Here is a 12,220-nt window from a genome sequence, read left to right on the forward strand (position 1 = left end):
TCTATTTACATGCTTTTAAGGAATAATCCCATTTTATTCCTTAGGAAAGAAATGTTAGGCCATGAACCTGTTATCTCAATGTCGACTCTCCTCTTATATTCAATATATGAAATATGAAAATATCTTCAGAGTGAGTAATAGAGGTCAAACACCTAAATTTTCCCTCATGGGCACTAATGTTTTAGAAGAAAGCACAATTCCTTATTGTTAATTTTAAAGATCCTCAGTTTTTAGGATTCCTTTTTTTTTTTTAGCTTTGATTTTGCTTTTTTTCCAAGTCCTAAATTGTTGACACTTTAGAAGCTGTGCTAAAGGTCTGCCCAAATAAAACCACCTTCATTCAGTTACTCACTTTCTCCCACAGCCCAAACTAGAGCTTCAGCCAGCTCTTAGGAATTCTAGCCACCAACCATGTCATACAAATGGGCACCTGGCTCAGTGTTACGACTGAATTGTGCTCCGCATTTGCAAATATATGTCAACTTTGGTAGGCCATGATTCTCATTATTATGTAATCTTCTTCCATTTTGTACTCTGATATAATTATCCTATGTGTTGTAAATCCTAACCTCTGTGGTGTTAATGTGTCAGGATTAGAGACAATTATGTTAAGGAAGCAGAATAAAATCTACAGGACTAAGTTGTATTTGGAGTCAATCTCTTTTGAGATATAAAATAAACAATCTAGCAGAGATCAGAAGGACCTCCGAACTACTAAGAAAGAAGAGCTGGGAGCAGAGCACATCCTTTGGGCCTGGGGTCCCTGTGCTGAGAACCTCCTACAGCCAGGGGAAGATTAATGCCAAGACACATGTAGATCTCTAAAACATGCCAAATGACAGATGTTGAAAAGAGATAAGGATCTTCCCCTAGAGTCAACAGAGAGAGAAAGCCTTCCCCTAGAGGTGGCACCCAGAATTCAGACATCTAGCCTCCTAACTGTGAGAACCTCCTAAACTCCCAAACTTCTGTGTGCTAAAGCCATCTATTTGTGGTAAATCTATTCTAGCAGCACCAGATAACAAATACATTCACCTTCATCCTACTCACAGAGGGTGGGAGCTGAACTAAGAGGGAATTTTTAAAGAATTAATATGAAAGGTTAGAAGGCAAGGGAGAAGTGAGGAGGGTGAAGGACACCAAAGGGGAGGAAATATACATACTTTACATAACTGACTGTGACAGAAATTTGAGTGTTGCTATGATGCTGAACAGGTTTCAATAGAGTTTCCAAACTAAGGGAGCCTAGCAGGAAAGGCCTGGTGACCTACTTCAGAAAAGCAGTCAATGTAAACTCTATGGATCACGATCCAATTATCAACTGATCATGGGGTGGTGCAGGAACAGGCAGTGTTTTGTTCCATTGTGCATGTGTTGCCAGGAATAGGGAGCCAACTTGATGGCAGCTAAAAGCAACAACAATAATGTTAAAATATGGAGAATATAAATAATGAGTGGATTAGGAGATGAAAGAAAGAAAGAAGAGAAAGAAGAAAGTTAAAAAGTGAGCACTTTCCTCACCTCCCTTTTCCAAGTCCTTCTTTGCGTTGTCCAGGTTTTTTCCTGTTTCGCCCTTCCAATGGGAATTCAGAATGCACACATAAAAAGCCAGACAAAACTGACCTTCAAAGTTTTTAAACAGGTTCATTTCTGCATATATTTAACATCTTTCTAATGTGTTCATGGGCTTAATCTCAACTGAGCTCTTTTCATTGTTCAATTAATAGAGTAACCAGGTTTTAAATGTTTACTAATTGAAAGTCATTGTTGTTGTTGTTGTTATGTGCCATCGAGTCGGCCCCAACTCATAGCGACCCCTTCTTGAGTTTCCGAGGCAGTATCACTACAGAAGTAGGATTGCCCAACCTTCCTTCCGAGGAGTGGCTGGTGGGTTTGAACCGCCAGCCTTCTGGTTTGCCTTAGGCCCTATGCTACTAGAGCTCCTAATTGAAAATCATTATGGGTTATATATTCCTTTTTTGGTCATTCCTTAAAAAAGAGATGTTCAGACTGATCATGAACCATGAACATTTCTTTTGTCCCCCTTTCTGTTTGCAAATTTATTGAAGAAGAAATGAACGTATTTCTGACACAGGGTTTTGAATTGTTGTTCCTGCAGTGAACTAATACTGAAATTCTTTCATCAGGGAAGGACTTTCCTTTTAAAGTCTTCAATTAAATATTCTGCCAGCTCTTCTTTTTGACAATAGAAATGGATAAGAACACCTAGATGCTACTTAAGCTACACAAGCTAAACTATTTTATCCTTATAATGAAACCTGAAGTACTTGATTTATGAACAAAACAACTAACACATTGCTAAAGCCCTTTCTCCTGTGACCGAAAATTATTTTTCACCTCTCCTAAAAGTCCTACCTGCAAAGACATATTGCAGAGGAGGCCACTGAAGTTGAACTGTTAATTAATTAGTCACTCAAATTAAAATGAGCAACAGTGAAAATCATTTTATGGTTTTTGTGGGGCTTGAAAAAGCAAACAATTTATTCAGGATGTTACCACAGTGAAAGCAATGACAGAAAGGTGACATTGCACTTTAAGGAGCTCACCCAATACAAAACTTCATAATTAGGATGGGATTTGCTTGGGATGTATGTGCCTTGAAAATAGACCAGAAAATGCCTCTGCGCATTTTGCATCTTGACAGTAATCACTTCCAATATTCTGCAAGGGATCCCCAGGAGAGCACCAGAGATGTTTGGTGGTGAACAGTAACACATAATCAGCCTTTGAGAAGACAGTAAAAATCAGTGATCTGTGGTGTCTTACATGCTCAAGTCAATTAAATATGATTAATGGCTACCCGTGAGAGCACAAGTGAGCTCTGCTTCTCCCCAGGGAGAGGAGAGACACTGGGTATCAGCTTACCTTCCTCCTTTATATTCATAGTGGGGCTCCTGCCTGGAGCACTGGATTAACTCCAGAAAATGCTTATGAATTGATAGAAAAAGCAAAGAGTACATTTCACTAGCAGCAGCAAGAGAATGTCAAAAGTCCCCCAGGTGCAGGACTACTCCTTCCCCAAGGACATTCCTAGTCAATCCAGTAAGCAGGACATCATACAGGAGGCAATGCTTCCCTATGGCCTCTGCATCAGCAGCCTGGAAAATGTGGTATTTCCTCCTAGAATCATGGACAGTTGGGTCACTTTCATTAAACTTACTTTCTGAACCCCATGACTTTGCATACTTAGATGAACAGAAACACAGACCAGGTCTTGTTCCTGAAGACTATCAGTATTGGCAGAAGGGCATTGCAAGCTGACCTGTGAAAACAGAAGTCAAAGTGCCCCACAGATAAGCTGTGAATCCCAGGTGTGGGAAAAAGCACACCTACCTGTGCAGGTGGAGGCTGTTGCACAAATCCCTGTGGTGGGGGAGGGGGCTGGAGGACTTGTTGGGAGATGGGTGGTCCAGAGCCTGAAAAGGCCCCTGGAGGAAGCTGCTGGCCTGTGGAGGCGATGACATAGCTTGGCTGTTGGGCTGGCTGCGGTATGAGGGACGATGGGTAGACGGGACCTGATGGGGGCTCAGGGGTTTCTCCTGAGGATTGCCGGCTCAGGTTGATTTGGCTGAACTGTGTTGCCACATCTTCTCTCTGCAAGTCACAGAAACAAGCAAGAAAATCACCACGATTGTAGTAACGCAAGGGGCTCACTCAGGTAGACACAGGCCACAGGCTTGTAGTTATGGAAGAAAGGAAAAGTACACCTTGGAAAAGCAAAATAAAAAGAAAAGAAAACAGAAAAGGAATTCTCAGGCCAGAACATAACAAGAGAAACTGAGTTTGAAATCATCCTGAGGGTCAGATATGGAAAGGAATTAGACCCAGATCTCCCACTTGCATTGGAAGCAAAGGTATTGCTTTTCATTGAGGGCTCAAGTTCCTCAGAATGGTGCTGCACAACTAGAGGTCTGCCCAGTAGCAAGTTCAGGGTGTGCCTTTGGGGCACCCTTATTCATTGCCACACACTAGTGCTGCAGAGAATGATGGAGCCAGACAGGTAGGGTGGGATTTCATTTCCTGTATTAGAGAGTGTTTGTTCACTGATCTGGCCTGAAATTGAGGATCTTGACTCAGTCTTTGAGCTATGACACAAAAGGACTTAGTACATTGAGGAGAAAATGAAAGAAAATTGGGGCTCTAGGATGCAAGGGAGAATACCTGCATTGGGAGCACAATGCACAACAGACTTCACAATATTTCCCAAACCCTTACACCAAGTTCCTATATCACTCTGTTCCTGACTTCTAACTCAGAGAGCATTGAATTCCTGTGTAACTGGTAAACTGCAGGAGCACTAAACACAGGTCAAATGATAGAAAGGAAACCATCACTTGGCAGAGATGGGCCGCGATGTTCAGGAATGAGACATTTACACACACCACCATCACAGTCGCACAGCACACCCACCCAGCAGCAGCCAGTCCTGCACAGAAAAGTAGTAAATGCTCTCCCAGACACAAGTCATACACATATAATACAGTACCACGGGGAAGTGCTGCGTTGGAGACACAGGCAGAAGATGCTGGGGAGGAAAAGAGACTGCTGGATATTGCACTGATTGTGAGGAAGCCTGCAGCCCCTGGACAGACTAGAGGAGAGAAAAAGCCAATCAGGTAACAGGAAAGCATTGTTGAATCTCACAGGAAGGCTGTGGTATTTGAAGCTCAACACTGTCCCTTATAGGTTCTCTTGGTTTAGTACATTCCAGAGAGAAGCACCAGCTACTAACTAAAAGTCAAGGTCTGATGGACCAGAGCCAGACAGCCTTGAAGGAAGTTCATTTCTGCAGAGTGAACACAAATTGGCCCCTCCTCCTACTCAAGATAGTGGTGATGGTTGAATAACATGATGAATGTAATTAATGTCACTGAATTATACATGTAAGGAATAGGCATGGCAAATGTTTTGTTCCATAGATATTACCACGATTTTAAAAAAGAAGAAGATAGTGCCATACTTTTAATGTTAGTCATGGTAGATAGAGATTCTCTATAAAAATATCATGTAGAGACTAAGAATTAAGAAAAAATAAACAAATAAGAGGTTCACTCTGGTGGCCTACTTGGGACACATCAGGTTTCTACCAACTTTTTCTATGTGTAATCCAGGAAAAGTTCAATGGCTGGAACCCACCCAGAAGGTCCACAGGAGACAGGCTTGGCAAACTGTTTTGGAAAGATCTCGCTTTTGAAAACTCTTTGGAGCAATTCTGTTCTGTACACATGGGGTTGGCAGAAGTCAGAACAGACTTGACAGCAACTAACAACAACAACAATACAGGAAAGAAGGCGGATCTGTGTTTCTCTAAAGGATGTGTGGACAGCCAGGTTAGGCTAGGAATTAACTGATTTTTGCTCTTCTCATTGATAGAGAGTTTCATTCTGACCTGAGAACATGAGCCCTTAGTCTATAATGGGAATGGGTCAACAAGAGGATGCAAAAGCTTGGATGGGATTCTGAGCTTAGCCTCAAAGACAAAGGCTTCTGGATATCTTAAAAATAACATTCAGACCTAAGAAAATGCTAGTCATTCATTCTCCTTAGTACCATTCCCTTTCTCATTCTCCTTAGTACCATTCCCTTTCAGTGCAAGTCAATGAATGGGAACAGATCGCTTATCTGAACTTAAAGATTCAGATGAAATCCTGTCAAATAGCAAACCATTATTCATTTATGAAGCTCGAGTGGATGAAGATGACATCTATGGAAAATTTACCCTCTCCCTGATGCACTGATGCTTGGAAGAGCACACAGCCTTCATCGCTGGGCATTTTCTCTCCCTACCTTCCAAATGGCTACTTACCTGAGTGACCAGTGGGCCTGTCATCTGCGGCTGTGATGGCTGGACCTGCTGCTGAGGCTGAGGAGAGGGCTGCTGTTGTGGTTGCTGCTGGGATTGCCCCACTATCGTGCTCCGCAGGGGCTGCTGACTGCTGGGTGGGTTGTATATTGCAGGAGTTCCATCGGGATTTACAAAGGGCTGGCCTACAATTGAATCATAAGTTGTTCTGAGTGACTTTCCCAATCTCTCCTTTGGCAGAAAGAACCACTTAGAAAGTACCCTAAAATAAAGGGGCAAAGCAGGAAATACAGGACACCAGAACCTTGGTCAATGTGAGGAATTTACTGCTTGTTACTCTAGATGACAATGTAAGCCCACAGCATTTTAAGAAACAGTGTATATATCCACCACCTTCTGGGAGATATATCAAAGCTCAGTGCATCCATGTACAGTGGCTCTCAGTGGAGAAGGCTTGTGGAGAATCAATCTTCACAAAGCCACATGTTTCGTTGCCCTTCACCTCATAGCCATCAGCAAGAGAACATACACCAAAAGATAACAGCTGCTTTCCATTTACACAACTCTGACTACATTCTGTTACAAGTTATTTACCAATGCAATTGTTTTGCTTCCACTAAGTCTGGTCACCAATTCAGAAGCATTACCAGTTTCACAAATGTTCATAATACAATGAATATAACACATCCATTCACTCACTGCTGTATATAGACCCAACCAGGGGTAAACAGAAATTTAGACTTTAAAGAGGTACATAACAAATCCATCACAGATGGTGAAACATAGATACATTATTGTGACTTATGAAATAATGGCATGGTTCACTATTGTTAATACTACCATTAATAATAGCATTGCTTTATATTTGATTGGAATTTTATAGTTTACACAATAGTATCCTTTCAGCCTCATCACAACTCTGAGAGGAAGGAAAGTACCTTCTCCCTGTTATTAAGAAGAGAAAATGAAAGCCCACTGGCAAGGTTATAGGAACAAGGAGCTGAGAGGGAGAGAGTGAAGTACCATAAATAAAAGAGAGGAAAAGGGGAGCAAAGATGGAGGTAAAGGAGAACAAACCAATTTCCAATATGGAAAGCACAGTGGCAAGAGATCTTACATAGCTGATCTTAGTTCTTCCAATAAACCTAAAAGTAAGAAATGTCATATTAATTCACAGACAAGAAAAGTAGGGCTCAGAGAGAGCAGATAACTTATTATGGGAGGAAAAAAGTAAGTGGAAGAACCACAAAATGACCTGCTCAGTATGACTCTAAAGTTCATTCACTTTCCATTTCACCAAATAACTTAGATGAATCATCCAAGTTTACAACTAGGTCACAAAAAATTCCAATCGTAACTGATAATTAGAACTGACCACAATAGAAAGTGGGAGAGGCAAAAGCCATATTTTGAGGTAGAATCACACTAGTACTGGCAGAATAAGAAGAGTCAGAACATCGTGGAATATGTTGATAAACTCTTTGTGCAGCTGTTTATGGGTCTTTCTTACCTTTTTCATAACTGCTGAGACCCTATTAGAAAGTGAATAGAAGAAAAGTTTTTCCTCCAGTTAAAGCCATAGAAATATCTGTAGAAACCTGAGGAAAATGCCTGGAAGGAATAGAGATTCCAGAATGGGACTGGGATCTCAGAGTAGGGGGCTCCTCAGCAATAAGGAGATGGTAGAAATAACTTGAATGAGGACTTCCCAACTACATATTCTAAAGCCTATCAATTCAAACATTGCTCTGATATGCAGCGCTTGCATGAGCACTTCTACCCAGGATAAGAAGCATGGAATAGCTCTTGAAAGTCAGCTTGGTTCTTTAATAATATACGTGAAGAAAACCAAGGGAACTCTGGTGGTACAGTGCTTAAGGAATCTGACTGCTAACCAGAAGGCTGGTGGTTCAAACCCACCAGCCACTCTTTGGAAGGAAGGTTGGGCAACCTACTTCTGTAGTGATGCTTGCTGCCTCAGAAACCCAACACATATTGAGGTATGAACTCATGAATAGCAAATTGTTCCAAAACCCCAAATGTTCAGGAAATAGCTTCCAGAACAAGGAAATAAAATTCTTAGTGAGACCACTTTCCAATAAAAACGTTGAAAATACTAGCAAAAAATATTAAATAAACTATTTCAGAATTCTAGAAATTAAAGCCAAAGAATGAACTTAAAATCCTCTATCCCCTATAAATTAATGAATTGTGGTAAGAAAGTAGAACCTGTGGCATTTTAACTTAGGACTATTCGGCATAGTGCCTAAGGCACTTGACTGCTAACCGGAAGGCTGGTGGTTCAAACCCACCAGCCACTACTTAGAAGGAATGTTGGGCAATCTACTTCTGTAATGACACTGCCTTGGAAAGCCAAGGAGGGGTCACTATGAGTTGGATCCGACTTGATGGCAGAGTGTGGCATTTGTTTATTCCCACCCAAAGACCTTCTGCTCTGTGATGGAGTAGGTGTGAAATTCTAACAGTTTCACAACCAATAAGAAGGAATAACCACTTCTAGAACTCCATGAAAAGCCCCATCCCCAGAGCACAGTCAATATTTTGCCAGCACTTGAAGATTTTTAATGACATCTTTAAAGTGTTAGAAAAAAACAAAGATATCACTTTGAGGATTAAGATGCTTCTGATCCAAATCTATGGTATTTTCAATTGCCTCATACATATGTGAAAGGTGGACAATGAATAAGGAAGATTGAAGAAAAATTGATAAATTTGAATTACGGTGTTGGTGAAGAACACTGAATGCACTGTGGACTGCCAGAAGAACAAAGCAATCTGTCTTGGAAGAAACACAGCCAGAAAGCTCCTTAGTACTCTGTCTCACTTACTTTGGACATGTTACCAAGAGAGACCAGTCCTTGGAGAAGGACGTCATGCTTAGTAAAGTAGAGGGTCAATGAAAAAGAGGAATAATTTCAATGAGATGGATTGACACAGTGGCTATAACAATAGGCTCAAACATAGCAACAACTGTGTATGGTGCAGGATTAAGCAGTGTTTCATTATGTTGTACATGGGTCATTATGAGTTGGAGGTGACTTGATAGCACCTAAAGACAACAAGAGCAACTCCCTGCAAAATCTCCATTCCAAGGCATTAAGGCTATTTGAATGGGCACAGATTTCAGTTCATTACCCAAAACAATAGCAATCTGCTGGTAACATCACAGCTGCCTAAGGCTATGATTTCTGTTGGGGCAATAAGAACCTGGCTAAAAATTTAAAAAGAAGACCTCAAAAACTAGATGACCACAGGGAACTTTGAAAAGCTCTGACATTTTCCTGGGAATCTAGAGGTCTACATGTACATACAGTGCTGTATGCATACCCAGGGAAGACCAGGAGATGATAACTAAAACCAAACCAAACTCACTGCCATTGAGTTGATTTTGATTCATAGCGACCCCCATCAGATTTCCAAGGCTGTAAATCTTTACAGAAGGAGACTGGCTCATTTTTCTTCCATGGAACAGCTGGTGGGTTCACACCACTTACCTTTTAGTTAGTAATCAAATGTGTTAACCTCTGCATCACCAGAGCTCCTTAGGAGAGAATACCCACTGCCATCAAATCAATTCTGACTCATAGTGACCACCATGGGGTTTCTAAGACTGCAAATCTTTACAGAAGTAGATTGCCTCATCTTCCTCCCTCACAGCAGCTGGTGGGTTTGAACTGCTGACCTGCTTAGCAGCCAAATGTCTTACCTACTATTCTACCAGAGCTTCTTAGGAAAGCATACCAAAAAACCAAACCAAACACACTGCCATCGAGTCGGATCCCACTCATAACGACCCCTCCTTGGGTTTCTGAGGTGTTATCACTACAGAAGTAGATTGCCCAACCTTCCTTCTGAGGAGTGGCTGGTGGGTTTGAACCACCAGCCTTCTGGTTAGCAGTCACATGCCTTAGGCACTAAGCCAACAGAGGATAAGGATCCTACAATTGTTCTCTGACTGATTTTGAGGTCTTACCAAGCAGAGAGTAAAAGAGAAGGCAGTCTTATAAACTGACTAAAGTTTAAAGATATACCTCCACTCACAAATCTCTTTAGAAAAATATAGAAGAAATACTGGCAAGTCATTTAAGAAAATATTATTACTGATCACTGTCTGCTCATTAAGATATACTAATCTTGGATGAGCCATAGGAACCCAATCTTTAATAAATAAATAAATAAATAAACGGATAACTCAATGTGCACACAAGGAGGGAATATAACATCTACAGAATTTATCCAGAAAAGTTACTAAATAAACAGCAAGTAGAAAAACTAACAAAAACAACACCAACAACAGCAAATTTGAGGAAGAGACAGTATCTGACACCAGACTTGACAGAACATATTATGTAAAATGTCCAGTTTTCAACAACAACAAAAATAAGTCATGCAAAGAAATAAGAATATATGTTCCATGCATGGTGAAAAAACATGTATGGATCTGAGGGGGCTTAGAAGATGTTGGACTTTGTAGACAAAGACTCAGGTATTATAAATATGTTCAAAGAAACAAAGAAAACTGATTAAAGAGTTTAAGAAAAGCATGACAGCTATGTCTCATCAAATACAGGATATCAATATACAGAGAGAAATTATAAAAGAAAAAATATTCACAAAGAAATTCTAGAATTAAATAACTGAAATAAATAATAATAATAATAAATTTCAGCAACATATCTGAACTGGTGAAATAAATAACCAACAAACTTGAAGATCGACAAAGGTTATCAGGTCTGAGAAATAGGAAAAAAAAAAAATGGAAAGAGCCTTACAGGCATATAAGACATCATCAAATGGGAGTCCAAAAAAGGAAAAAGCACAAAATAATAAGAAGAAAAATGGCTCAAAACTTCCCGAACTTGATGAAAAATATTAATCTCCACATTCAAGAAATACATTGGTTTTTAAATGGATATAATGCAACAGAAGGATCCCTATACACACCACACCAAACTGAGAATTGCCATAGAGAGAATTTTGAAAGCATCAAGACAAAGACAACTCATCATGCAAAAGGGATTTTCTGACTCTTGTTGGAAACCATGAAAACCGTAAGATAGCGGATGGCATCATCAAAGTGTGGAAAGGCCTGTCAGCCAAGAATTCTAGATCTAGTAAATTTTTCTTCAAAAATGAAAATGAAATTAAGACATTCTCAGACAAAAATAAGCTGCAAGAATTCATCACTCGCAGATCTGCCATGAAAGAAAAAGATGAAGGGAGTCTCCCAGGTGGAAATAAAAGGACATTATATGGTATCTCAAAGCCACATGAAGAAATAAAGAACACTGGGAAATGAGACTACATAGATAAACATAAAAGACTTTAAAATTGCATTTTTGTTTGTAATATTTTTTCTCCTGTTTGATTTAAAAGTCAGTTGCATAAAGAAATTATTATATAACTGGGTTGAAAAGTTATAAAGATTTGTATTTTTAATTTTTATTACAATATTAGCACAAAGAAGGAAGGAAGAGAACAGAAGTATATTAAAGCAAAGTATTGGTATACTATTGAAATCTGAACTAGATTGTCTTATGTTAAGATGTAAAAACAAAAGCAAAGAAACAACAAAGGAATTGCAATAGTTCACCATTAAATATCCATCTAACAACACAAAAAAAAGTAGTGTGGCAGAACAGAGGAACAAAAAAGACATAGACTTAAGAAACAAAATGTTCAAAGTGGGCCTATGTCTACCAAATACTACTATAATTTATATTTCCAAGAGAAATAAAATATGTATTTATATTTTATAATGAAATTTTTATATTATTTCTAGCATAATATATAATATAATATAGAATAAACCAAAACAACCAAACCCACTGCTATTGAATCAATTTTAACACATAGTGATCCTATAGGACAGAGTAGAAATGCCCCATAGGGCTTCCAAAGCTAATGCCTAAAGCATTTGACTGCTAACCAGTAGACTGGTGGTTCAGACCCACCAGACACTCCTTGGAAGGAAAACTGGGCAATCTACTTCCACAGTGATACAGCCTCAGAACCCACTGAGGGGTCGCTATGAGTCAGATCTGATTCGACGGCAGTGAGTTTGGGTTTTTTGAGTTTAATCTTCACAGAAGCAGACTGTAACGCCTTTCTCCCATGGAGCTGTTGTTTGTGGGTTCAAATCACTGACATTTTTGGTATGAAGTTGAGCACTTAGCCTCAGAACCACTAGGGGCTCACAATACAGAATATGTTGTTCTTAAGTGCCATCGAGTCGTTTCCGACTCATAGCGACCCCATGCACAGCAGAACAAAACACTGCTTGATCCCGCACCAGCCCCACAATCCCTGCTATACTTGAGCCCATCATTGCAGCCACCGTGTCAATCCATCTCCTTGAAGGCCTCCCCCTCTTTC

General features: G+C 40.0%; 1 protein-coding gene across 1 annotated transcript in view; it reads right to left on the reverse strand.

The window, feature by feature from the left end:
- Nucleotides 1-12,220, reverse strand: part of ARPP21 (cAMP regulated phosphoprotein 21) — a 150,443-nt gene that overhangs the window by 65,959 nt on the left and 72,264 nt on the right. The window contains exons 14-16 of the mRNA XM_042782805.1: nucleotides 5,828-6,009; nucleotides 4,508-4,612; nucleotides 3,355-3,615 (exon numbers count right to left, since the gene is read on the reverse strand). Of these exons, the coding sequence (XP_042638739.1) occupies nucleotides 3,355-3,615; nucleotides 4,508-4,612; nucleotides 5,828-6,009 (548 nt within the window). The remainder of the gene's footprint in view (nucleotides 1-3,354; nucleotides 3,616-4,507; nucleotides 4,613-5,827; nucleotides 6,010-12,220) is intronic.

This window comes from Orycteropus afer, unplaced genomic scaffold, assembly GCF_000298275.1.
Source record: "Orycteropus afer afer isolate SDZICR_OR568_19922 unplaced genomic scaffold, OryAfe1.0 scaffold00473, whole genome shotgun sequence".
NCBI lineage: Eukaryota > Metazoa > Chordata > Mammalia > Tubulidentata > Orycteropodidae > Orycteropus > Orycteropus afer.